The sequence below is a fragment of the Larus michahellis genome, chromosome 19, assembly GCF_964199755.1.
Source record: "Larus michahellis chromosome 19, bLarMic1.1, whole genome shotgun sequence".
NCBI classification, from domain to species: domain Eukaryota; kingdom Metazoa; phylum Chordata; class Aves; order Charadriiformes; family Laridae; genus Larus; species Larus michahellis.
In genome coordinates this window covers 606,956-630,491 of record NC_133914.1, presented here as the reverse complement: position 1 = coordinate 630,491, position 23,536 = coordinate 606,956, and the positions used below count along the sequence as shown (strand labels likewise).

The 23,536-nt window shown below is 45.6% G+C and overlaps 1 protein-coding gene across 12 annotated transcripts; it reads right to left on the bottom strand.

Moving 5' to 3' along the window:
- Window positions 1–25: 25 nt before the first annotated feature.
- On the bottom strand, window positions 26–23,186 carry KPNA6 (karyopherin subunit alpha 6). 12 transcript variants are annotated; one of them, XM_074562895.1, is made up of 15 exons: window positions 23,045–23,144; window positions 21,462–21,827; window positions 10,449–10,582; window positions 9,602–9,697; window positions 9,211–9,310; window positions 8,811–8,905; window positions 7,582–7,713; window positions 7,263–7,351; window positions 6,157–6,256; window positions 5,013–5,176; window positions 4,371–4,449; window positions 4,137–4,262; window positions 3,412–3,539; window positions 2,717–2,895; window positions 26–1,704 (listed from the first exon to the last, which is right to left on the bottom strand). In XM_074562895.1, the coding sequence occupies exons 3-15, from the start codon at window positions 10,575–10,577 to the stop codon at window positions 1,520–1,522; spliced, it is 1,602 nt and encodes a 533-aa protein (XP_074418996.1). In that variant the 5' UTR covers window positions 10,578–10,582; window positions 21,462–21,827; window positions 23,045–23,144; the 3' UTR covers window positions 26–1,519. The 12 variants fall into 12 exon arrangements, with proteins under 12 accessions (XP_074418996.1, XP_074418994.1, XP_074418990.1 ...); XM_074562893.1 differs by lacking the exons at window positions 21,462–21,827; window positions 23,045–23,144 and adding exons at window positions 17,250–17,339; window positions 18,269–18,793; XM_074562889.1 differs by lacking the exons at window positions 21,462–21,827; window positions 23,045–23,144 and adding exons at window positions 17,250–17,339; window positions 18,269–18,409 and having other exon boundaries at window positions 10,356–10,582.
- Window positions 23,187–23,536: the final 350 nt, after the last annotated feature.

Here is a 23,536-nt window from a genome sequence, read left to right as displayed (position 1 = left end):
CACGCTGCACAGATGCACCCAGCCATACTGCACAGATGTCATTTATTCATTTGACAAGAAAGGACTCATCAAGTCGGAGCCGCACCAGGCCTCGCATCTCACCACGTCCACCACGGGCTTCCTCCCCAGCCCAGAAGTGGTTTTGTTCTCCACAGCCCAGCGAGTTCTGCTGAACAAAATCTTGGCTAAGTGAACTCCGCTACCAGCTCTGAGTTAAGACAGCTCTATGGTCGCTTATACAGTACGTGAGTAAACAGAGGAAAAGAAGCAGGACAACCAGTGAGTGAGTTAGGGCCATCATTTCCAGGTGTGCCTGCCTCACAGTGCTCTATTTACATAAATTACAGAAATTTCATATATATTTTTCTCTGAAGCCCAATTAGACAAATATCTACCTATATATAATATAAAAAATACAGAGATTTGACTTTTTTTTTTTTGAAGTAAAATGTACATGATCCAACTGTGAGCAGGAGGTAAACCTGAAAACTCAGGCCTGTTGCTACTGAAGTTAACACCGCACACAACACTGCTGCCACGTGTAGCCATGTCCTCTTCCTCCAACCCATACAGTGATCCACCCCAACCCAAGTCAGAAAAAAATCCCAGAACTCAAAACATGTTTCTCATGGAAAAAAATAGCAATATTTCAAGTAAAGATGAAGATGGGTTTTCACCATTTCAACAGTTCTGTGACTTCAGTCAGTAGCAATGCAAAGCCTGTGCAACGGCAGCTGTGCTTCCTCTTTCAAACACCACCCAAGCATCCCGCCCTCTTCAGAGTTACCATCTTTGGGGTCTTGTTGCCTTTTGTTTTTTCCTCTCTCCTTGTAAATACCACTAGCAGTTCTTCAAAAAACAACAACAAAAAAAATCTAGGCAAAGGGAAGTAGCCTTCCCCCCAGAAAAATCTTCCCAGGAGCGGGAGAAGTTCCCGTTTCTCTGTCCATTTACAGTATATTTTCAGGGGAACGTGGCCCAGGTTCAACAGGACTGTCCGCTGAAGGAGGGTCGCAGAAAGGCCAGGGCTAAACTTTGCTCTTGGCAAATTAGAGTCTTTAATAAAGAGTAACATGTGCAAAAAAATTAAATAGATCAACCCAGGTTTCCAGAATTATTGTTGTCAGAATGCTTACTTTCTATTTGTGTTCTTTACCCAACCCAATGCTGCAGTTTCAATTAAGTACCCGAGGTAAGAAGTGACAGTTGTGAGAGATCACCACAAAGGAAAAAAACCACACAACCAAGAGGTGAATCTGTTACCTCAGTGTCCTTCCTCCACCCAGATGCCTGCTTTAAAGACATGTATGCAGCAGCAAAAAGGAAAAAAAGTGTAAGAACATCCCCTTCTCTCCACGCGGACAAAGCACTGTTTCTAGTTGTTTGAAGGAAGAATCATTTCCTAACAGGTGGAGTGGGTGTTTAGCCTTCCATTTGCGAGGAGGGGATGGGACGATCAGCTGCTCCCAGTTGCTTTCCAGCAAGTTTGTGGTGGTTTTTTTTCCCCTCTGCAGGCACATTATAGCTGGAAACCTTCCATGGGGGCTTCAGGTTGCTGGAAGATGAATTGCTGCTGGTTCTCGTCTACCTGGGGAGCTAGAGCGGAGTCATCCTCTACTCCAAAGTAGTGCTCAATCAGGTCAAAGGCCTTCTGGTAGATCTCTTGGTTCTCGTGGCTCTGTAGGAACTCTATCTTATCCAGACCTTGGAGGAAAAAAAGTGGAATGTGATGAAACAAGGAGATCACGATATTTACAGTGTTCCACATCCATTCTCCACCCTTGCCCCTGTTCACCGCAAGACCTTTGTCTGTGTTAGATCTGCACGTTGTGAGCAGCGTTGACATCTAAAACGAACTATTCCAGAGCTGCTTTTGGATTTCATTTGTATCCGGCAGCATTAACGTCTTTTCAACAGTAGCTTTAGCTGACACAGCTAAAGCAGACGTGCTCCCAGCTCTCTGCTGGAGACTAAACCACATTTCAGTGAAATTAAAACAACTGGCTGTGAACAGTTTGGTCATTGCAGGGGGTAGGGAGGGGAAGGAAGCAGGGCCCGTCCCAGTAGCCTCCAGCAGAAGGGCAGCAGCTTTAGCTGTCCTAATTAAATCCACTGCTGAACAGAAAGCATCCAAGCACAATATACTCTCAAGAATTTCAAGAATTACCCTTACTGGGAGAATCAGGACACACAGTGTAACAGTCAGTGAGAGGTCAAATCAGACACTGGCAGTATACAGGGAGTTTCAGACAAAAATAGGAACCAATCCTCAAAGCATTAAGAGCAGGACAAAAAAAACCCCACTAAATTAAGGTGCTCCAGGGAAAAGCCAAGTCCCTCTGGATTGCCACTATACATCTACAGCATACAACTGGGTACAGTTAGAGCAATCTCAGACCCAGAAGTGTCACTTTTTACTTGGCTTCACTTATTTCTGATTAATACTCCCAACTGGTGTGAGCCACAATTACCAGCTTGGCCTTCAAACCTAGGGACGCTTGGATCAGAAGCATGATAGTTTTTACTTCCAAGTATTTTGTCCTATGCCCACTCATAAGAGTCTAAGACGACAGACTATTGGAACAAATATTGGCTAACTTGTAATATACTAAATCCCTTAGCACAGCAGAAAAGCTACCAAGAAAACTAGCAGACACCTTTCTATTATCCTATGGCGTTAAAGTCAACAGCACCAAGGCCACCAGCCACGACCTACCATAGGCCTCCTCAATCAGGCTACAGTAGGGGTTGATGCCTGTTCCACTCTGGTTGGCTTCCTGCTCTCCAAGCCGCAGGATGTTCTCCAGGCCATTCAACGCCACCTGAACAATCTTGGAGTCCATGACAGTCAGCAGGTCACAGAGAGGCTTGATACAACCCAAGTTCACCAAGTACCTGAAGAGAGAGCATCAACAACATACACTTGTGCAGGGTCTGGCGAGCATCACCTTTGCTCAGTTAGAAGAGCAAGGGAAATGAGTCAAACTAAAATAGAAGAAGTTACCTTGAAATATATTTCCACTGTTCCGCAAGGTTAATTTTTTTATCCACTTATTTGCATTTGCATACACACCCCAACTCTTACAAGAAACCTGCTAACTCCCACTGAAATCCAGGTGCTACTCAAATTAAGTCCACACTGGAGTTTAATCTGTCATCAAGTCTGGACATTTGGCCTGGTCTGAGCTGTCTAAACAGGGAGGGGGAAGTAGCACGGAGTAGCTTATGCCTATTCAGAAGGACGCTACAATTTACAGCACGGTATAAGACCCAGCTATAGCTTTGCCTGTCTCTGGTATTCTCTCGGAGGTTCTCCGCAGCACTCCCTTGCTACTCGTCTTGCAGTTCCCATAAAGACAAAGCCACTGTGCACGCAGTCAGACCTCCCCTAAGAGGAGCCACAGGGAGTACCTGATCTGTTCGGGAGTTCCTCCTGACGTTGCATTTGTAATAGCCCATGCTGCCTCTTTCCTCGTGCGGAATTCTGCTTTCTGCAAGATTTCTATCAGTACCGGGAAAATGTTTGCATCTATGACTGCCTGGGGAGAGAGAGCAGAGAGAAGCACTTCAATTGGCAACACAGTTTCTAAAAGGCCATTAAGTACCTGAAGGAAAACTCTACCTCCATTTTCCAATGCAAAAAGAACTTTCCAAGCTACGGCCTTCAGTGATTCCTCCATTTTATTCCTCAGTCAAATCTTATTAGCACAGGAGACTTGGTTCCATAACTAGCACAGTAGACAATCCCTCTTATAGCATCAATACTACAGGAATGCTTTCATCACTTAGCTGTTTTTGTATGTAGGTCACCAAAAGGATAATTAAAACTCAACAAGCTGCAGCTTTTCAAAGGGGTATCTCTAATTGAGCATGGAGAAATAGGGGCTGTATCTCCTCTTATTCCAATGATCCAACCTGTGGGACTCATTTCAGCCTAGTCTTTGTTGGTGCAATTAGCAAGCTCTTTTTAGCTCTTGCTTTGCAGATTGCTGGGAGCAGCAAATTTGCAAATTACTGCAGAATAAGAGATGTGAACAAAACCAGCCTCTAAAGTGTTAGGTAAGAAAAAAGTTGCAAATCCTTAACGCTGAGCTTGGAATCTAGGATCGTTACAGATGGGCTGGAGAAGACTGTACCTGTATTTGTGCTCTGTTTCCTGCTGTGATGTTAGATATAGTCCAGCAGGCTTCTTTCCTGATTGACTCCTTGGGACTACTTAATAAATGAAGGAGACAAGGCAAGGCTGAACAGTTCAGAATCACCTTTTGAGAAAGAAAGCAGAAGTGAGATCACCAGTATCAGGTCCAGAGCTAAATACTTTGACTTTTCACGCAGTGACTACGCTGTACGGGCACTGCACTTCCCCTCACCTGGGTCTGGATGTCGTCCCCTGTCACGATGTTGCCAACCGCCCGCAAAGCTGGGGAGGCCACCTTGTAGTCATTGTGCCTGCAGGGAAAATGGTGCAAGGATGAAACCAAATCTATCAGATCACAGGCACCTGGATATTCAGAAGATTCTCTCCCCAGTATCTCATCTGCATTATTTACCTAGAATTCCATCCCCTCGCATATAGAAACATACAATATGCTGACCACATTGCCACTGGATAAGCAGAGGCTGAAGAAAAACTTGCAATACAGACGTGTTTTCATCCTTAACATCCTAACTCCATCATCTTCAGCTTAATTACAGATCTCAGCATTTACATTGCCTTCCTGGACAAGGATGCTCTTAACCCAATGAGAACACCCAGAATTTTTCAGTATTAACTAGCATTCCAGCACTAGAAAACACTCAGCTTCTCTCGGAAAGAAAAGCCAGCAAACTGCAGCTCTCAGCCCACTTCAGACCCTCCTCCATAACTGCTCCCAAGTCAGCTCAGGTACCATCACCTCATCCTGCGCCCACGAGGCAGGGAAGGACTGCTCTGATGGGTTTTGATACAAACTCGTGCTCAGTCACACACTTCCCAGTTTCACTGGGCTGAAGCAGCAAGACGAGATACTTACATTAACAGCTCCACCAGTCGCCGACACACTCCTGAGTCAATAACTGCTTGAATTTTCTCATTGGGGCCATCTGATAAGTAGGAAAGAGCCCAGCACGCATCTGCCAGCAAGTCAGAGTCACTGTTGAATAATAACCGGGACAACACAGGCAGGCAGGGAGATACCTACAACAACAGCCACCACCCAGAAGGTTAAGTCACATTCTCTCAAGGACCACCACCTTTGCATGCAAACACCACGTGGCTGTGCTGACTTGAAATGTCCCCAGTTCCCTTCCCCAAAGTCAGCAGCTTCCCTGTTGGCTCACATACCTCATAATCAGTGTCTAAAGTTACCTCAACAGCTTTATTGCTAAAGTAAAATTACATCCTTTCTTCTTGGACCAAGTCTAGACCCCTGAGACAAGCACTACTGCGCGTGCTACCGTTTGGAAGCTCCCTATATGTCTTATGTAAGAGCATTGCTCCATTTCTTACTCTTAATAACCCTAAATAGCTCAGTATTCAGAGCAGCAACCATCAACAGTTACACCTCAGAAAACTTCAATCATTTATAAGTGGGTTTACATTCACACTCAATTCAGATTTCATCCCTCACCGCAGGCTTCCTAGCTTTGACACAAGAGCTTTCATTTAAAAAAGTGAAACACACCGATCTTAAAACATTTCTGTTCTACCCAAGAAGGATGAGACACCCAAAAGGCCAGCAGAGCCTTTTGTTAGTGCCAATAGCACACCAGGAAAGGGAAAGAGGAAAGCTACCACAGTTTTGTAGCATTTAGAGGTCTCAGAATCAAGTTTTTAGTCACAATTTGAATGAAGTCTCCAACTTCCAGAGCTCATAACAGCGTTCACTGTTCACAGAAGCCCAAGTGTATGCTACCTTGCAGGGAAGCCTTGGCTTGCCCCCTTACTTGAGGGGTCCAGCAGATGGGCTGCCAATGTAGCCGGGCAGAAAGGCTAGCAGAAAACTAAACAGGCTCTCAAACACCTGCTAAACAGTAAAATCAACCTCAGCAGGAAGAACTCACCCTGTTCCCTCCCAGAATGACTTACAGAAGTCCAACAGCCAAAAATAATGCATACAAACGTCTTAACTGGGTGTCTCCCCATCACCTGTCTGCCAACAAGACATTTATTCTCACCTTATCAAATTCGGGTGGTGGACTCTTTCCTCTGCACAAGTTTGACAAGGCCCAGACAGCATTTCGTGTCATTGTCAACCTAGTGGACTTCGTAAGGAGCCTAAAGAGACAATTACCATGAATTATAATCCTTGTTGTGGAAACCAGCAAAGGAATCAGAAGGAAAACAAGTATGATTTCAAAGAAGCCAAACCACTATTCTCCTTGCCGTAGCTCAAGCCACACTGCTTGTCACTTGAGCCTCTCAATAAGCAAGAAGAGAAGTGACAAGCAAGTACTTCTTAGGATAAATAGCTATTATTCCTAACAACGTCAAGTGACAGGGGTCAGGAAGGCAAGCACCACATTAGACAAGTTGCAGAAGGAAGGATAAGTTAGTGAAATGTAGTTCCAAGTTCAAATGCAGCCCAGGCAGATGCTTACACCCCTCTCTGAGGTCAGATGGTCCTCACTAGAGACCAGCCACAAACTGCTGTCTCTGAACTCCAAAGACGACAGCGAGCCCTGTGGGCTGAGGACTTAGTCAGCAATGACTGTGACAGCTGACTGACAGAAGTAGCAGTACAACAATCCAAGTCACTTGTGACAAAGCATTGGTCTGCCAAGGACAGGATAAAATAAAGACCAATTCCTTCCAGGGCAGTGAACAGCCCTTGAGAGCGCACTCCTGACAGGCTGTGGTGGGTCCGCACCACACTTAAAAGCTGCAGAGGCACGGTGACGTGCAGAGACCTGCTCCCTTTCCTCAGTCCTAGAGGAGCCCACTCAGACAAGCACCCGAAATCCATAGCACAAGCACAAGAGCAGGCACCTGAGGGACACACAGTGAAACAGCAAGCCCTGTGACTTCAGAAAGACAAGCACACTGCAACAGCACCCGCTTCAGAGCAGTGCAAAGGTTTGTGAGAAGGCATGTTATCTACCAAGTCCCACTCTATTTATCGGGTACTTGTCTCAACTGCCAGTTTATCTGGTACCAATGGTTCGATTCCCAGTGAACGTCACCACACATCGCTAGGGAATCTATTCACCCAGCTCAAATATTGCTCTGCTGTAGTACAATGGGACTCCAAGAACTGTATTGGCAAGTATTCATGGCTACTCACATTAATAAGGGAGGAAGAATAGCGCAGTTAAGGACATAATCTCTACACACAGAGCTGTCTCCAGCAATGTTCCCCAATGCCCAGACAGCCTGAAAGGAAACAGCAACAGTTTTAGCATTCACGCAGTTTCTGAACAGAGGAAGAAAAAGGGTAGTGTGCTAAGAAAGCATTTTCCCCATAATTCCAGGCAAACGATACTTGAATTTGTGGTCTGAAGCCAGTTTTTAGACACTGGTCACTCATTTTACATATGGCGTTTTAGTCGTGTGTCATCTACTGTGGTTCTCTCCCTAACCCCAAAGAAAGAAGTGAACCTTACCTGTTCTTGAACATCCTCAAAGTCAGAGTTTAACAGCTCTATAAATATAGGAACTGCCCCAGCCTCAATTACTATTTTTGTTTGTTGGGAAGTTCCTGATGCAATATTCGTCAGTGCCCACGCTGCTTCAAACTGAAACAAGCAAGTAAATGACAAAAGTATGAATAAAATAATCTTGATGTAGCAAGATATTTGCCATTAAATTTTGGCTATAACTCTTTCAACTTCTACTAAGAAGGCTGTGCAAGAAAGAAAGCCTATCACAACAGAACACCCCAATACTCAAAGGAAAGGATTTTATTTCCTTGAGCAATAAAAAAGAGCCACATCTCCTAAATGTTTTCTCAGAGGCTACAGCTTCTCAAAGGACTAGCAAGTGAAGACATCGTTGTCAGTCAAACCACATAATTTCACCTATACACCAATTTTCCAGCAAGAAAAGCGAAGACATACAGTGCATAAATACACGTGGAGTAGAAAGTTTTCTCTAGTGCCGACTAGCCAGTTCTAACCCACCATCTCATCTGGCTAATGCCACAAAGATGCCTTGAGTTCGAGAGAAGCTGAGCAGCAAGCTCCCTGCTTTTGCCACTCATTCTTTGGTTTAAAAACAGATTTCCACTCAGTTCTTCTTGAAAGAAAGCTCCCATGATACATGGCCTTGGGCTAGAGGTCAGGAAGAAAGATGAAGGCAGTCATCAACTCAGATCCAATTCCATGTATGGAAGTATCTTTAACCCCTGCAAAGTAACTATAGTTATTACCAAGCTGGAAGGAATCTCAAGAAGCCATCTAGTGCATCCCTCTGCCCCAGGGCAGGATCACCGCTACCTAACCCATTTCAAACAGACTCTTAGCCTGTACTTAAAAGCCTCCAATAATGGAGGTTTTTCCTCACACAATTTCTTCCTACACGTTTATTCTGTAGCTCCACTAGCTCCCAGCAGAAATATCAGACACAGGATGGCCAAATTCTCTTCTGCTGCACCTCAACTGTGTTATTTTTGTCAGTATTCTTCCAATAATTCGATTTAGAGCAATTTATAATTTCCTTTTTTTTTGCCTAAGCATTACAGGCTACCTTTGTCTTTTCCTATACATCATACAACCTGCATCTTTTGGGTTGAAGGCATCACTTTTCCATGATAGCACCCGTGGGTTCACATTACTAAGCTGTGAAGGTTAAACAGCTACATGCCATGAAGAATTCACAACATAATCTCCTTTACCTGTAGTGTGCAATTTTCACTTCTTTTCAGGAATTCAACAAATCTGTCCACCACTCCCTGAGTGTTTATCACTTCATCTATTGGAGGATTTGGCTCTGAAACAGCAAGGCAGTGTCAAAATACGTCTAACGCAGGGAATATTAAGCATGAACTATTATTGAATTGAATGATCTCAAGCTGTACTGAACTTGTCAGGACAACTCTCCAGAATCACTTTCTGTACGATTTATACAACTGTAAATCATTAGCAACATACTAGATTGCCAAATTTCTGGACTATAACTGTCTTTCCCCAAGCTCAAAGTTGCTAAGCTTCTGTACAGCAATACACGTACACAAACGCTTGCAAAAGAAAGGCTACGTCAGATCCTATGGCAGGGGTAAGAGGAATTATTTTTACCTTTGGAGAGTAGCTTCCTGAATTTCTGAGTGGTTGCTAGCTGCAGATCAGGGTCATCTGAGAACAGCATCTCTACCATCTCTCTTGTGATCACTCCCTCCTGCAAAGGGGACAGAACAATGGTTCCTTTTCACACCAAGATTATTTATTTAGGGCATCACGGGCATGACAGCCTACCATGATTTTGTGCTTAGCTAGTAATCCAAATAGTCACAATTTGAGATTACAGCATGCTATTTACTTCCTGGTAGACTTCTCCAGTTCATTGTAGTAACATTTACAACATTCTCAAAAATGAGAAAACAAAAAACATTGAGGTTTGTTAGTTCTATGCAGTCCACAGCACTAAATCTACCTGAAGGCACAACTGCAAGAAGGAAAGGTGCCTTACCCCACACGTTGTGGAACTGACATAGGAATCCACAAGGAGACTATCGAACATGGAGGCATCTTCATTGATCAGCTCCACATTTCTTCTTTTAAAGAGCTAGCAGGGAACAAAACACACGAGTCATTATTAGAAAGCAATGATGAACAATCTTCATAACTAGACATTCTTGTTCCTCAAACAAGATACCATCAGCTAGACTAAACGCAACCTGAATAGAAGAGTAGTCATTAATAACAGCTCTGCACTCTGAAGACTAGTTTGGCATACAAACCCCAATAATAAAACATGCTAAGTCTTGCCCTCAGATATGCAAATGCCCAAGTCACTGAGACACTGGTACAGGCAAATGCAGAATTTGACCCAACAAGTTGGGGAAACTGGGGAGAAGGCAGCTTGTAAATGATGCACTGAGAGAGCAAACACTTAGTCTGAGCCACATACATCACCTGGGAATCACCTCTTACTTTCATAGACCTCCAAGCCAAAAAAAAAAACAAATCAGCTCAGAGTTAAGAAATACACACAGCCCATACTTTCACTTGCTCTTCCTGCTTCTCAAGGAAATAACCCCATTTACTAATGAATAAAAAAAACTCAAAAAAGCCCTTAAAAACAAGGATCTGTGAACAAAAACCTCTAGTACCCCAAGGAAAAAGTGCTTGGAGAGCTCTTGATGCGAGCTGCACTCTGTACTAGGTACAAAGAGAAAAGCAAGATCTCAGAACAGGAAAAATAAAGAGGACTGCCAACAAACCTTAATGCACAGATCCTTGAAGATTCCAGTTTGGCAGCAGCACAATCCTGGTTGTGTTAAAGCTGTACACAAGCTACTCAAGATGACAGTTACCTGTTGCTCTCGTTTCTGTTTGCGCAGTTGAATTCCTTCCTCTTCTCTTCTCCGACGCATTTCCTCAGGATTTAGGGCTTTGTTCTTGTAACTTTTCATTCGATAGTTATCCTTCGCAGGACTCGCCATGGTTTCTGTGAAGAGAAAAAAAAAATACCTGCCTCAGATTTCCTGTCACTCTCATTTCCCACGTGTCCCTTCTGACAAGGAAGTCCATGCACGCAGAATAGCCAGATCAGACAGACTTATTTGCAAGAGCTGGTCTCAAACACTAAAGTAGAAGCTTCAAGTTAGAATGTGATCCCAACCTTAGTTCATGTAATAGGCTGTTATAGCAAGACTGTTACGAAGCTTCTAGGAAGCACCTGAACCAAATTTCACAGTATGGAGCACACCACCCAGATGACAGGCTTCTACTCAAACAGCTGCACTGTCCTCAGGAGGCGCCGAGCTAACTTCTACTTTGGTTTTCAGCAGAAATTATTTCCCTTGTATCATCCATCATCGCATAAATCACACCTTGACATTTTTTCCCCAGACTGGGAGGTTCACGGTGTATGCATGGCAATAATCCAACAGAACTCACAGCAAACTGAGGCCTTGATTTTATAACAAGAATAAAAAACCTTGCAAAATGCAGAGCTGTACATAATGCGTGGGCCATGTTTGTCCTGCCAGGTTACTGCAAGTATTCAGTACCTGACCTACTTAATTTGCTGCTTCATATCTGACTAATGCAGTACTTCAAACTTGATTACTTGTGTATTTGCCTCCTAGTCAGGGAAGTGACACTCCACTATTTGGCACAGTTGAAGGCAATCAGGGACAAGCAGTAACCTGAGCACAGAGGGATATCAATTCCTCAGCTGCATCCAGCTGTTATCCACTGCTTTGACCATGTCGACTCCTTTTTGCATCTTTCCAGACTCTCCCTTTCTCCCATTTGTGATGAATATTATTTGCTTAACATCTGTGCCTTTCCCAGGAGAGGAAGGAAGCAATCGTGATACACAGCATTAGAGTCCCAATTAACCCCGAGACCAACTTACTCTTCTCCAGGAGTTTTCTGGACACCAATATCTTTGTTTTCTTCCAACTGTTAAGGGCAGGTGGAAGAAGTGTCCTGTGAAAACTTGCAGCGCTATCTCCTTACCCCTCCTCTTCCAAGCTGTAAGCGCTCCTCAGCCACATTGCTTACAGAAAGTTTCAGTCCGACTTATCAACTGCCTCCAGCCAGTCTGGAGCCCTTCCAAGAGCAGCTGGAGAAGTTTCAGGCCTTACTGCCCTCCTACTAGGAAAGCCCACAGCCAAGAAAAGACATATACAATGTACAAATATCAACACTTCATTGCTATGGAAAGTGAAAACAACTGGAAGAATTCATATTTTAACAGGAGAGTAAACAAAATACTTTCAGTTCTACAATTTCCCAAAAATAGCTAAAAAGACACCAAGCACTGTGAAAGAGTTAGACTCCATTTCACAGCATCTGCTTTCACAGAGGGCATTCTCTTCCCTAGCCAAAACACCAAGAGGACATTCTTCTGGAAAGCAATAAAGAAAAAGCTACCAAACCAAGTTCCTCTGGTCATTTACACTGTAATAGAGATGCATGTCCCTGGAAAAGAGCCCTGACCCCACGTTGTCCACTGCTGTGAAACAGTTTGGAAGCTCAGCAACCAGTAGCAGCACCCAGAGACACCCACCAGGCTTGAGATGGTGCAGCATGATGGGTCACAGGTTTATTGGCGCCTCTGAAGCTAAGAAGAAGCCACCAACCACAACTCATCAGTAAAAGCAGTATTCCAGTGCCAGGTTAGAAAGTCTTTTTCAGTAACTTGTTGAGGGCACAGTAAGTGGCCAGAAGTTATAAAAAAAGGGCTACGTCATGCTGAGAACCACTGAGGAAAAGCACAGAGCCTCAAAACTGACTGTAGCATTGAAGCCATCAAATTACAGCAGGCCTTGCAAAATCTTGAGCCTTAAAGAAATTTACCTTTAGTCCCTTTTCTAAGTACCCCATTTTATAAGACCTGTCCTAATAAAACGAAGGCAAAAATCCTACTTACACCACACTTCACATGGCAGTTGGACTACTCCTTGCTGACAGCTTGTATTTAGCCATTAATTTTTTTCTGGAGTTTATTTCTCATGAGTCAGAGGTTCAGAGGAATAGCTGGCTTGTTTCTAAAGGTATTTGACAGCACTTTCTTCATTCTAAAAGACCATTTACATGGCAAAGAAAAGCAGAGACTGAAGATCACAGGAACTATGCAACTGCTCTCACTTGCCCATCCCTCTTCCCAGCAGTACTGTATGCCAAGAATGGAGGGAAGAATTTTAGTATTATTTTTAACCAAAAAGTAGCTAATTCAGAAGACGGAAGACTTTAAAGAAAACTACAGGTTTTAAGGGCTTGTATCAGATCAAGGTGTGTCATCTACGTATAGATTTTAATGCAGAAAATGTATTTAACTCCCACTGTTATGTCGGCGTATTCACATTACTACCACAACGCTAATGGCTGATGCGGCCGCATAAAAGAGAACAAGTTGCTAGCTTAATTCTGAAATTACAACAGAACCCCTAACAAAGACAAATTTGTTACCCCCCTTTGGAAAGCAAAGTCTCCAATTAAAAGGCAGTTTTTAAGAAAAGGAGGAGGAAAAAGTGATTAAATGCCTTAACACTATAGGCAGGATTACCAGCCAGTTACTCATATAAATAGCTGAGTGACACATGACAGTTCAGCTGCCTCCAAACTTGCATAACCCCACTCAGCTGGGCACACCCTGGACCCTGCTCCGGGTGTCCGGAAAACAGCCAGAGACGCTTGGCCATGCTGCAGGGTCCCAGAGCACACTCTAGAGCATCAAGAGCACTGTTACCCTGCAAGGAAACCCCAAAGATACAACCAGCCCCTGAAGAGTGATTTTTCACATCACCTGTGTAACAGCACATCACTGTACAACAGTCTCTGCGGCACTTAATCGTCTATTTTTGCTCACACACATTTATCTCTTCAGTGGATTTCCATTGACATCATCTGTGTCAATACTTTAATGACATTAGAATGCTAATTTCTTACATTACACCCCACTTCCATGGCAATGGCTGAATGTCACAAATGCAGGATTATGACTTCACGGTGAGCTCAGCACATGCTGTAGGCAGCACAGACTGCAGCAAGCCCAAACACACGAAACAAAACAGACAGCGGCATGCCAGGCACGTACGAATTCTTTACTTGTAGTGTTTCAGTACAAAACATCTAGCTCACCCAGTGTATTGGCAAGTCAGGCTTCATCATTAACTATTAACTCAAATTCTATCAGTGTGAACACGTGCAAAACAATCCCACTACATCAGCCCATTGGAGTAACTCGGACTGTCAGGCTCGGGAAAGCAACCACCTGCTCACAAATGACTGATGCACAGAAGATATTCAAGCCGCAGATTTTCACTTTGCATGTTAACATTGTTGCTCTGCAAAGTTTCGCTTTTACAGAAAAGCTCTAGACTGTAAAATGACAATGGAACCTTACCTACAGCAAGTTTAACTGCGCTGAAGTTTTAGCTACCGCATCTAGGCGGCCACCTTAACCTCTACAAAACACTGTCGTACTAGGACTGCACCTTGCACTGCGCCTCTCCTAGGAAAGGTTTTTCTTCTCTAAGAACCAGCTAAGCCCTGCCTCAAATGAAGATAGTATCAGCTCACACCTTAAAATTACAAAATCGTTCTGATGTTGCTCCATCCAGCCTCTGAGGCTCCCAGCTTACCTGCAGCACTCCGAGGAAGCCGGGCAATAAGGCTTTTTCCTTCTACACCACAGCAGCTCACCCGGAGCAGTTTGCAACCTGAAGCTGCTCCAGGTACCCCTTTTTTCCCTGAGACCACACCAAACAGACTGCAGAGCAGATAAACCATTCTGGCAGTGCCTGCAGCCTGCTCACTGCTTATCTCTCCCCAGAAGCCACCCCTGACCATCCCCCTGGCACGACAGGTACGGGTACCATTCACGGGATGGGGAAAGGCTGCAGGCACCCACACACAAGTGCCTGGGGCGCAGTGCTACGAGCCCATCTAACAACCTGCTGAAGAAAGAGGACAGGAACATTTTCCAAATATCTCAGTACACAGCAATGCAAGAGGGATATGCAGGCATGTGGACAGAATCCTAGAATGGTTTGGGTGGGAAGGGACCTTAAAGATCATCCAGTACCACCCCCTGCCCTGGGCAGGGACACCTCCCACCAGCGCAGGCAGCTCCAAGCCCCGTCCAACCTGGCCTTGAACCCCTCCAGGGATGGGGCAGCCACAGCTTCTCTGGGCAACCTGGGCCAGGGGCTCACCGCCCTCGCAGCAAAGAATTTCTTCCCAATATCTCATCTCAGTCTCCCCTTTTTCAGTTTAAAACTGTTACCCCTCGTCCCATGGCTCCCCTCCCTGATCCAGAGTCCCTCCCTAGCTTTCCTGTAGGCCCCCTTTAGGGACTGAAAGGCTGCTCTAAGGTCTCCCCAGAGCCTGCTCTTCTCCAGGCTGAAGATCCCCAACTCCCTCAGCCTGTAGGTAGAATGGCCAGACACCACGATGCCTGGATCGTCCCTTTGCAACAGGCATAAAACTGTATTTTCACCCCTCAGAGCTGCTCAGGCAACAAGCCAAGCTCAACCCTGCCTGCCCAGGTGCAGCAGCATGCCTGTGTGGGAGCAGGACTCTTAGGCAAGGGCTGGAGCTCGCCCTGTTCTACTAGAATATCAGCACAGCACGAATATGTTGTTAGAAAAGAAAGGAAAACATCAAGAATTAGGACAGGATTAGAATGAGGCACCCCCTCCCCCAGTGGAAACAGTAACATAGCTTTTCTAAAAACAGCAAAAGCCAGTCCAGCTCCTTAGGCTTCAGGCCCTTGCTTACACTTTGTTCCTGCCATCCTAGCCTCCTGCTGCAAGAGACAGCCTACTTTTCCAGGAACCTGGTTTCCTCCAAGTTCAGCATCCCCTGGACCACCCCAGATCAGGACAATCTCCACCTTTTCCTTTTTCACTGGTCAATTAGAACTGACCACTGGAAATCCCTCTGAAGCACCTGTGTTTCCTCAGCAGGGTATCGCCATTCCTGACCACTGGTTACAGAGGGGTCAGTGTGCACCCCCCTTACCTCAACCTTTTCAGTCCAATTCACCTTCCCTAGGGCTGAATTAAAAACTGCAGAGATAAAAGCTTGTACTATGTTAAAAAAAAGTGAGTCTACTGAGCTTTCAAGCCATCTCTTCCCCACACCAATGCAGACCAAACAGTTCCACAAATGTCCAAGAGTTTCAACTCTGTTTCAAATCTGAAGAACTCTTGAGAATCTGCTGTTTACACCAAAACCTCACAGAGTTCACTCAAGAAAACAGTAAACTCAGACTTGGAAGATTGACTCCATTTAAAATAATAATTCTGACCGAGTTTGGACAAAATATTGCTTCTGCTCTAGGAATTCCCTGACCTCACACAGTTCCCTAAGTCAGTGCTCTTTCTAGCCAAGTACCTCCCTGCATTAGCGAACTTTATTCACAGCAGCTCCACAGAAAAAAGTGACAGTATTTGCATTCCAATAGTTCACTTATTGAGCATCCAAGCTCTGCACCTCCGATCAGATCTGCCAACCATCAGCCCCAAGATGCCAAAGCAGATATTAAATTCAGTGCTAACATGACACATTAAATAGATCTAAGGATTATCAGCCTGCATATATAAAGATTTATTTCTATACCCAGACCACATAACAGCAGGTAACCCTGTCTCCATGGGACAAATTTTGAAATCCATTTGTACACGTTTGATGACTTGCTTTAATAAAGCACAGCTATGTAAAGCTTTGCTCAGGCACCTCAGAGACCAGGCAGATGCAAACCTCACTGAAAAGCAGAACACTTGCTAGTCCTGGCTCAGAGGGACTCCTCTGTCCCGGAGAAAACAGCAGCAATTGTAAAACTTGTCAGAAAAGCCAAAAGGGAACATGCACTAAGTGTCAGAAGCATTAGCTTTTATTTCTTAGCTATGCGAGTGGCTATGTAGGGTGAGATGCTCAAGGGAGGTCTGTAACTCCAGTTTGGTGACAGCCGATGAAGCCACTACTGGAGCAGCTACAAACAAGGACTGAGACTCAAACAGCGACGTGAGTTTAGATACATCTCCATCATCCTGAGCCAGAAAGAGAGACAAAGCCAACATCAGACAAGTAACTCTGCTCGCTATTAACCAGGTACAAGTAAGTTGCTGAAATGACCTATGGTCATTTCAGAGCATGAAGCAAGTAGCTGCCTTTCCAGGCCCACATTAAACATACCTGTCAGCCCAACACTGATACTCCTTTCAGGACTGCAAATCACCAATGAGTTAAAACACATTTTTATTATTTCTTTTAGAAGGCTGTTTGTCTACATCCTCAAAACTCACTCTACAAAAAGCCCACATGAAACCAACTGACTTCTCCGTTATTCTTCCTTAGTCTCCCCAGAGAGAAAAATTGCTCAAGTGGGATTTTAAAGCCACTACGAGATCGTGCCTCATAGCATATAGCACATCTTCACCATAAACATTAAAAAGTCCCCATGCCAACAATTTCTGGATGCTAACACCTTTGTAATCAAATTATTAATAAAAACTGGTCCATTAAAACCAAAGCAAGGCTTTATTAAGCTAATAATTCATACTGTGAATGACTTCAGGTGTTCTGCAAGCTGAGAATCCTCTTACAAGAGCTACAGGAGCAGTTAAACTTAGGGATGAAGCTTGACTGAACAATACCTTTTCAATTTCTTGTGCAAACGAAACCGCTTTGGGAAATGGAAGAAGTTTGGCTCCTGCTGTAGCTTGTGTTGGCAACGGTTGGCTTTGCTGAGGAAAAAAAAAAATCCTCCAGTTTAGTCATGTAAACCAAAGAATTACTAGTACAGGTTGCCACACTCATCCTCATATACTGAACGATGAGGAGGTATGTACCACTTAAAAGAAAGGAAAAACAGCGTGAAAGTGTGACTCCGAAGGCTCAGCGGAGCACTCAAATCCTGTAAGCATCTGTGTAAAAGCCAACATAAGCTACAGCAGTTCAGCCAGAAAAGTAATTCCAGGGTCACCACTGCCACGCCAAGATTATAACGGCTTAATGTTACCGGATCAGAAACCCAACCTTGCTTCTTTCCAGATGATGCTCTTCCCATTTCTCTGCATTACAAAAGGCATTTGCTTCAAACATTTTTTCAGCTGCTGACTAAAGCCTCCAAGCTGAGTCACCACAGGGACTCACTTGTCTAAATCAGGACTTGTGCTGCTGAGTCAGACCAAAGTGACAGGGCAGAGAAACAGTTACACTGACAGATCTGACAAGGCCTTTTTTAAGCCAAAACACCCTTTCACAAAGGTAATCTTCATAAGGTATCTATTACAGTGCTGTTGCTGGGCATAAGACACATATCTAAGGCAAAGCCTGGCCAGCCAGGAAGGCTGACAGCTGCGTGTTTGGAGTGGAAAGGAGTAGTAGAATTATGCAAGTGTAAATGAATACACTTGATGAACTCCATCAGCACTGATCAGCCAATTAGTGCCTACTGGGTACATTTCAAAGCTTCCCTGCTCTGATCAAGCACTGGCCTAGATGACCTCCAAAGGCCCCTTCCAACCTAAGTTCTCCCTGCAACAATGTGAACTTGGTCAGTTACAATTAACACCCCCCCTAAATTTGACAAGTTTCACATGACAAGCTTTAATGACTATATTCTTCAGGTTTCTCCTACCCAGCAGGAAGTTTCTCCATTTCATATACTCACCTGAAAACGCAGAGGGGTCTCCCATCTCTTCCTGCCTCTGCGTTTGCACAGGCTTTGAGCTAAGGACATATCCCTACAGCATCACACTCCTGCACTGCTGCTGCAAGAAGATCTCCCAGACGACAGGAACGGCGACTGCTCTTTGCTGCCCTTGGTGTCCTGGTATTTTCTCAGACTGACCGAGTTGCAGGGAGATTGAGATAAACCACATCAAATTCACATAAGTCACCACCCCACCCTGGGGTGCCAAGGAGGTTCAGACACCGAAGAGGAAAGACGGGACTCTTCTGGAACAATCACCAGGACAGTAAGCTTGGTAGGCGTCTTTCTCTGCAGGATCCATGTTCAACAAAATGCCTGTGCTTTCAACACTATGCCCCCTCCAGGAACAGCAGACAGTTGAAGCGAACTGATTTCGTAGTAGCAGACATCAGAGCAGTTTGGATCACGCAGAGAAAATGAACCTTACCTTTAGAAGAACAAGCTAGCAATGCTAAATCAGAGGTTTAAGACTCGAGTCATCTCCCCTGACAATGTTAAAAACTACATGTGATAGTCAAGCTATCTCCAATTACAGTTACTGAGGCATTTCTTTAAAAAAAAAAATCAAAGCATTTGTGATATTTTTGGACCTGGGGAGGAGGGGCCTGTAAGAATACGCCAATCATCTCCTGAGGCTGCACACACGAGTCCATCGTGGACAGCATTAGGGTGACTACACATTACTACCTCACGATCCCGCATTTCTCTAGAAGTCTTAACACTTGTAACTCAAACTCTTGTTATTTCTGCAGTCAGCTACTCAATACAGCCCCTAACAACACAGACAGTGAAACCCTGGAAACTTGATTCAGCATTTAGGTATGGCATGTCAGTTTTGAACATGATTTCTTACCGCTGTCACCTACTTACAACTGAAAAGAGAATCTGTGGCCACTTCTACATTCACCCTCTCACTGCCTCTTACTTTATCAAAATACCACCAAAGCCGCTGCTTGAAGTGAACCGAAAAACATCCCACGCAAGAAACAACAAAACATTGTTAGGCATTTCTGAAGTGTTTCAAAATCTAAAGTCTCTCTCTTCACCTGGCCAAGTATATCAGCATTAATCGCTGGTTTCCTTGTAAATGTAAAGAGTGTCACTTCATAATTAGCAGTGCTTATGTGAATTTTGTTCCTTCTATCTCCCATGTGTAAAGGAGTTCCTTAGCTTTGAGAACAGAAACAAAAATTCTGCTGGAACTCAGATATGTAATGCATTTTACAACACTATATATAGACGTGTCTTCAGTCAATTCTTAAAAGCTTAAGCACTCGCTTTACAGCACAGCACAAAGGTTCTTCCCGACAGAAGCTGCAGATACGGACCTATTAACATCTCTAGAGGTTCCTCTTCTAGAAAAAGCGTGTCCAGGACAACTTTATGATTTCAGTTGAAACTACAGAAAGAGAAGCCTAAATAATCTGTACTGCTTAAATACAAATTAAATTAAATTGGTTATAATAAATATATAGAAATAGTTTAATTACTTGTGCACACTGTATAAAAAGACAGCTCTGAACTGCTACCAGAAATTAGCCAAGAACAGATTCTTATATTGAACGTGTCACTTTGATAGTTTTACAATGAATAAAAAAAAATAATAATAAAATCCCTTCATTTGCTCAGAAGTCAACAGAGGGAAAAGGAAGCTGAACAGCTGCGCTTACAAGAGAAGAACAACTACATAAGAAGTCCTGTCAAATACGCAGCAACGCAAGGCTTTTCCTCTACAGCCCTGGAATTACCCCAGCTGCTGTTAAACCCTGGAAAAGTGGCCAAGTTCTGTCACCCTGTCACTCGTGCAGCTCTGTTTTCTATGTCTGCTCTGCTGCTGTTATGTTCTTACACAGGTTACTGGCGTGTTTACTACAAATAAGCACAGGCAGAGCCAAGTTCTCTTTCAGAGCTGTCTTAGACCCAGCCTGCCACCGTCCCCTGGCTGGGCGCTTCGCAGGCAGTACATGCTGTGCTGGTAAAACGCTTATCCATGCAGCTATTTGGCTGTCTGGTGCCGCAGCCACCGTTGGCTCGTTCCCTTCTGTTTTAGCTACCAAAAGCCAGTGATGTGATATCACTACTGGAATGTGCAGCAGCTTCGCTGATGGGGCTGGCTGGGGAGGGGGAAGGGAAAAGCAAAAATTCTCTTGAGGGAAAATGAACAGTCCCACAGCACACTTGTCCTCCACTGGGGTCAGCCTAAGATTAGGATTCCTTTCAGGCTACCCGTGCCCTGATGTAAAGGGAACCCACCTATTCCTCAGCCCAGTTCTCAATACATATTAATTTGAACTCTACCTCCTCCTGATCTTTCCACCCCCAAAAAAATCTGAGGTTTGGGGGGCTTTAAGTCCTCTTCAGCCTGATTTACAAATTCTGAAACACTCAGATTTCCTTAAGAGCGGACTGATCAATAGGCTGTCATTGAGATCAGAGTCTCCTTTGTAACAGCTCTTAAAACAGGGATTAACTCTTTGACTAAGTCAACTCAAACTTGACCCATGAGTTAGGGGAGCTTAAAAACAATGAGAAATAGTCAGAGACAATCAGAGGGCTATAAAATTCCAACAAGCTCATCCTTCCCAACACGTGCTTTGCTCCAGAGACAAACAGTACTGTCTGACTTGCCAAGCGAATTTGAGTTCATCTGGACCTCACCAGCACAATAGCTTAAAGCTGAAAGGCTGCAGGAATTAGTACTTTCACTATTACACTATTTTAATGATCAAGCTCCCCTTTACAAAGTTCATGTTTGCTCTCCTGAACACAAGCAAACAAAGCAAAATAGCCAAATAACTAGTTAAATTCATCAGCCACAGAAGTTTTATTAACAATCGAGTATTACATACTGCTCCACAGGCTAAATAGCACTATAAAGGCATTTAGACATGTCATTTGCATAGCAAACGAAGAACAAACTGATGAGCATTTCTAACACAGGCAAGACCAAGACCGCAGCTGCTTACAAGCACTACGGCACCCTCAACCTGCACCATACAAGAAGGAGTAACAACGTTACGCTGCCACCATTTAGCCCTATTAACCTAAAACAATGAAAAAGCACTCTTAGTTTATTTAAAAAGTTAAGGAAAAGTTACATGAGGATAACCCAAGTGAGGGAAGTATTAAATCCTTGCTGTCAGACACATGCCTGCTTCAAACTCCAAGAAGAAACGGGGAGGCAGTGGTGGGGAAGGACGGGAAGCTCCTTTGCATGAACGTCCTCAGCGCCAGGTAACACAGGCAGTTTCCAGACATTCACCAACAGGCCCGAGGACATTCTTCTACTCAAAGTTGCCAGTCAAGATTTTACATCTCAAGCTATAAATTAAGTTTTAAAAGCTGTTCTGGACTGGGAGGTGCTGCAGCCATTGCACACACACAGACTTGTGGCCATTAACTTTTCCTGGAACATCACAGGAGGGGTTTGAAGACAGCAGAGGAGTTTCTGACGAGATGATTTTGATAAAGCAGCATCCCACCCCAAAGGGCATTTTTCAGACTTCTGAAGGGAAAGCTGGTTAAAAGACAATACTGCAGGTGAAAATTTACAAGACCTTAATCCTTACTTCCCAGAGGATCCTTACTCTGCTTTGTAGAAGAGAATATCCCTGCTACGGGCTTGGCTTTGCCATTCACCTCCCCCATTCAAACCCTGTCTCACTACTTGAAGCCTTAAAGAAAGCCATCTTTCCTCCCTGAGCAGGGAGCTTCAATTTCAGGGTACATCAAAAGCTACAAAAAGAGTCTGCTGTTATTGAAGTGCCTTTTCAAGGGCAATACTCAGTTATGAGTTATTTGTAGCTAAGAGAAAGAGCTGTCTGCTACCTCTTTGAGCCTTCACGTGTACTTAGTGCTAGCGGTTAGGAATCTGCAGACAAGCCCCTCCACTACCCTCCTTCCCTGCGCTCTGTCAGGAGACGTATTTGCTTATATCGTCCACAGCGACACGCTGCACAGGGACAGCCTCGCTAAGCTCGTGTTGACACTGCTGCTGAAGTTTTATTTCACAAAAGCTACGACAGCCAAGGCCCTGATGGGTTATTAGAACAGCGGACAGTTTAGTAGGACCTCACTGGAGCTCGGTTCTAAACTCTTAAACAAACTTCAGAATTTAAACGAGACAGAGATCTGACAGCACGCCACAGACACTTTGATGAAGCTTCAATTGCAGCAGCCCTTCTCCACCGCTGCCTCTCAAGGCTTTTTACCGGCAGAAGGCGTCCTCAAAACCCAAGAAACAGAATATTAAAGCATTAATATGCTTTAATACCTTTACCCACCCCGGAGCAGCCCGGAGACCGAGCTGCTGATCTTCTGCGGGCACCACAGACTCACAGCAGGACCCCCGCTCCAGCAGCCCGGCTACCCGGCCCCGGCCACCCGGCCCCTGCCCCGGGCTACCCGGAGCCCCCCGCCGCAGAGTCCCCCACAAGGGGCCGCCCCCAGCCCCGGCTCCCCCGCCGGCCCGCAGCCAGCGAGGGCCCTGCCCGGGGAAGGCCCCGCCGTGCCGGCGGCGGGATGACTCAGCGGCCGGGCCCGCAGCCCCCCGCCCCGCCAGTCCGGCCCGCCGCCGCTGAGGGGAGGCGGCCGGAGCCCCGGTGAGGGGCGCGGGCGGCCCCAGGACGGGCTGTCCCCGCTGCCCGGCCGGCGGGGCGGCCCCTCAGCCCCTCCCCGCGTCCCCCCTCATCCCCGCCCGCCGCCGGGGCGCCTCGGGACCGCACCCGCCCTCACCCATCGCGGCTCCTCAGGCGGCGGCTCCCGAGCTGCGGCGGCCACAATATGGCGGCCCCGGGAGAGGGAGGGCGAGGGGAGCGGACGGCGGCCGGGACGGGACAAACCGCCTGCGCGCGGAGGGCGCCCCGCCCCTTCAGGCGGCGGGGGCGGGGCGGGGCGGGGCGGGGCCGCGCGCCCATGCTGGGGCCGCGGCGCTCGGGCGCCCCCTAGCGGGCGGGAGGGCGGCCCTGGGCCTCGCGTCCCCTCGCCCGAGTCCCGTCATTCTTGTCCCATCCCCTCACGCTCTGTCCCCTCGTGCCCCATCCCTCGTGTCCTGTCCCTTGCACCCCGTGCCTCACGTCCCACCCCCTCACGCCCCGCCCCCTGCTGTCCCATCTCTCCGTGTCCCCTCTCGCCCCACGACCCGCCATGGCCGACGCACCGCACGCAGGTTCTGAGCACAGAATCGCTCCGAGGTGTCCTTTTATTACAAAGTCCGTCACCGATCTG

Coding starts and splice junctions, on each gene's coding strand:
- KPNA6 (XM_074562885.1), bottom strand. CDS start 14,379: ATGGTTTATCTGCTCTGCAGTCTGTTTGGTGTGGTCTCAGGGAAAAAA. Junction 8,906..9,210: donor CAGGAAGCTACTCTCCAAAG/GTAAAAATAATT, acceptor TTGCTGTTTCAG/AGCCAAATCCTCCAATAGAT. Junction 2,896..3,411: donor GGAACTCCCGAACAGATCAG/GTACTCCCTGTG, acceptor CTCTCTCTTCAG/GTACTTGGTGAACTTGGGTT.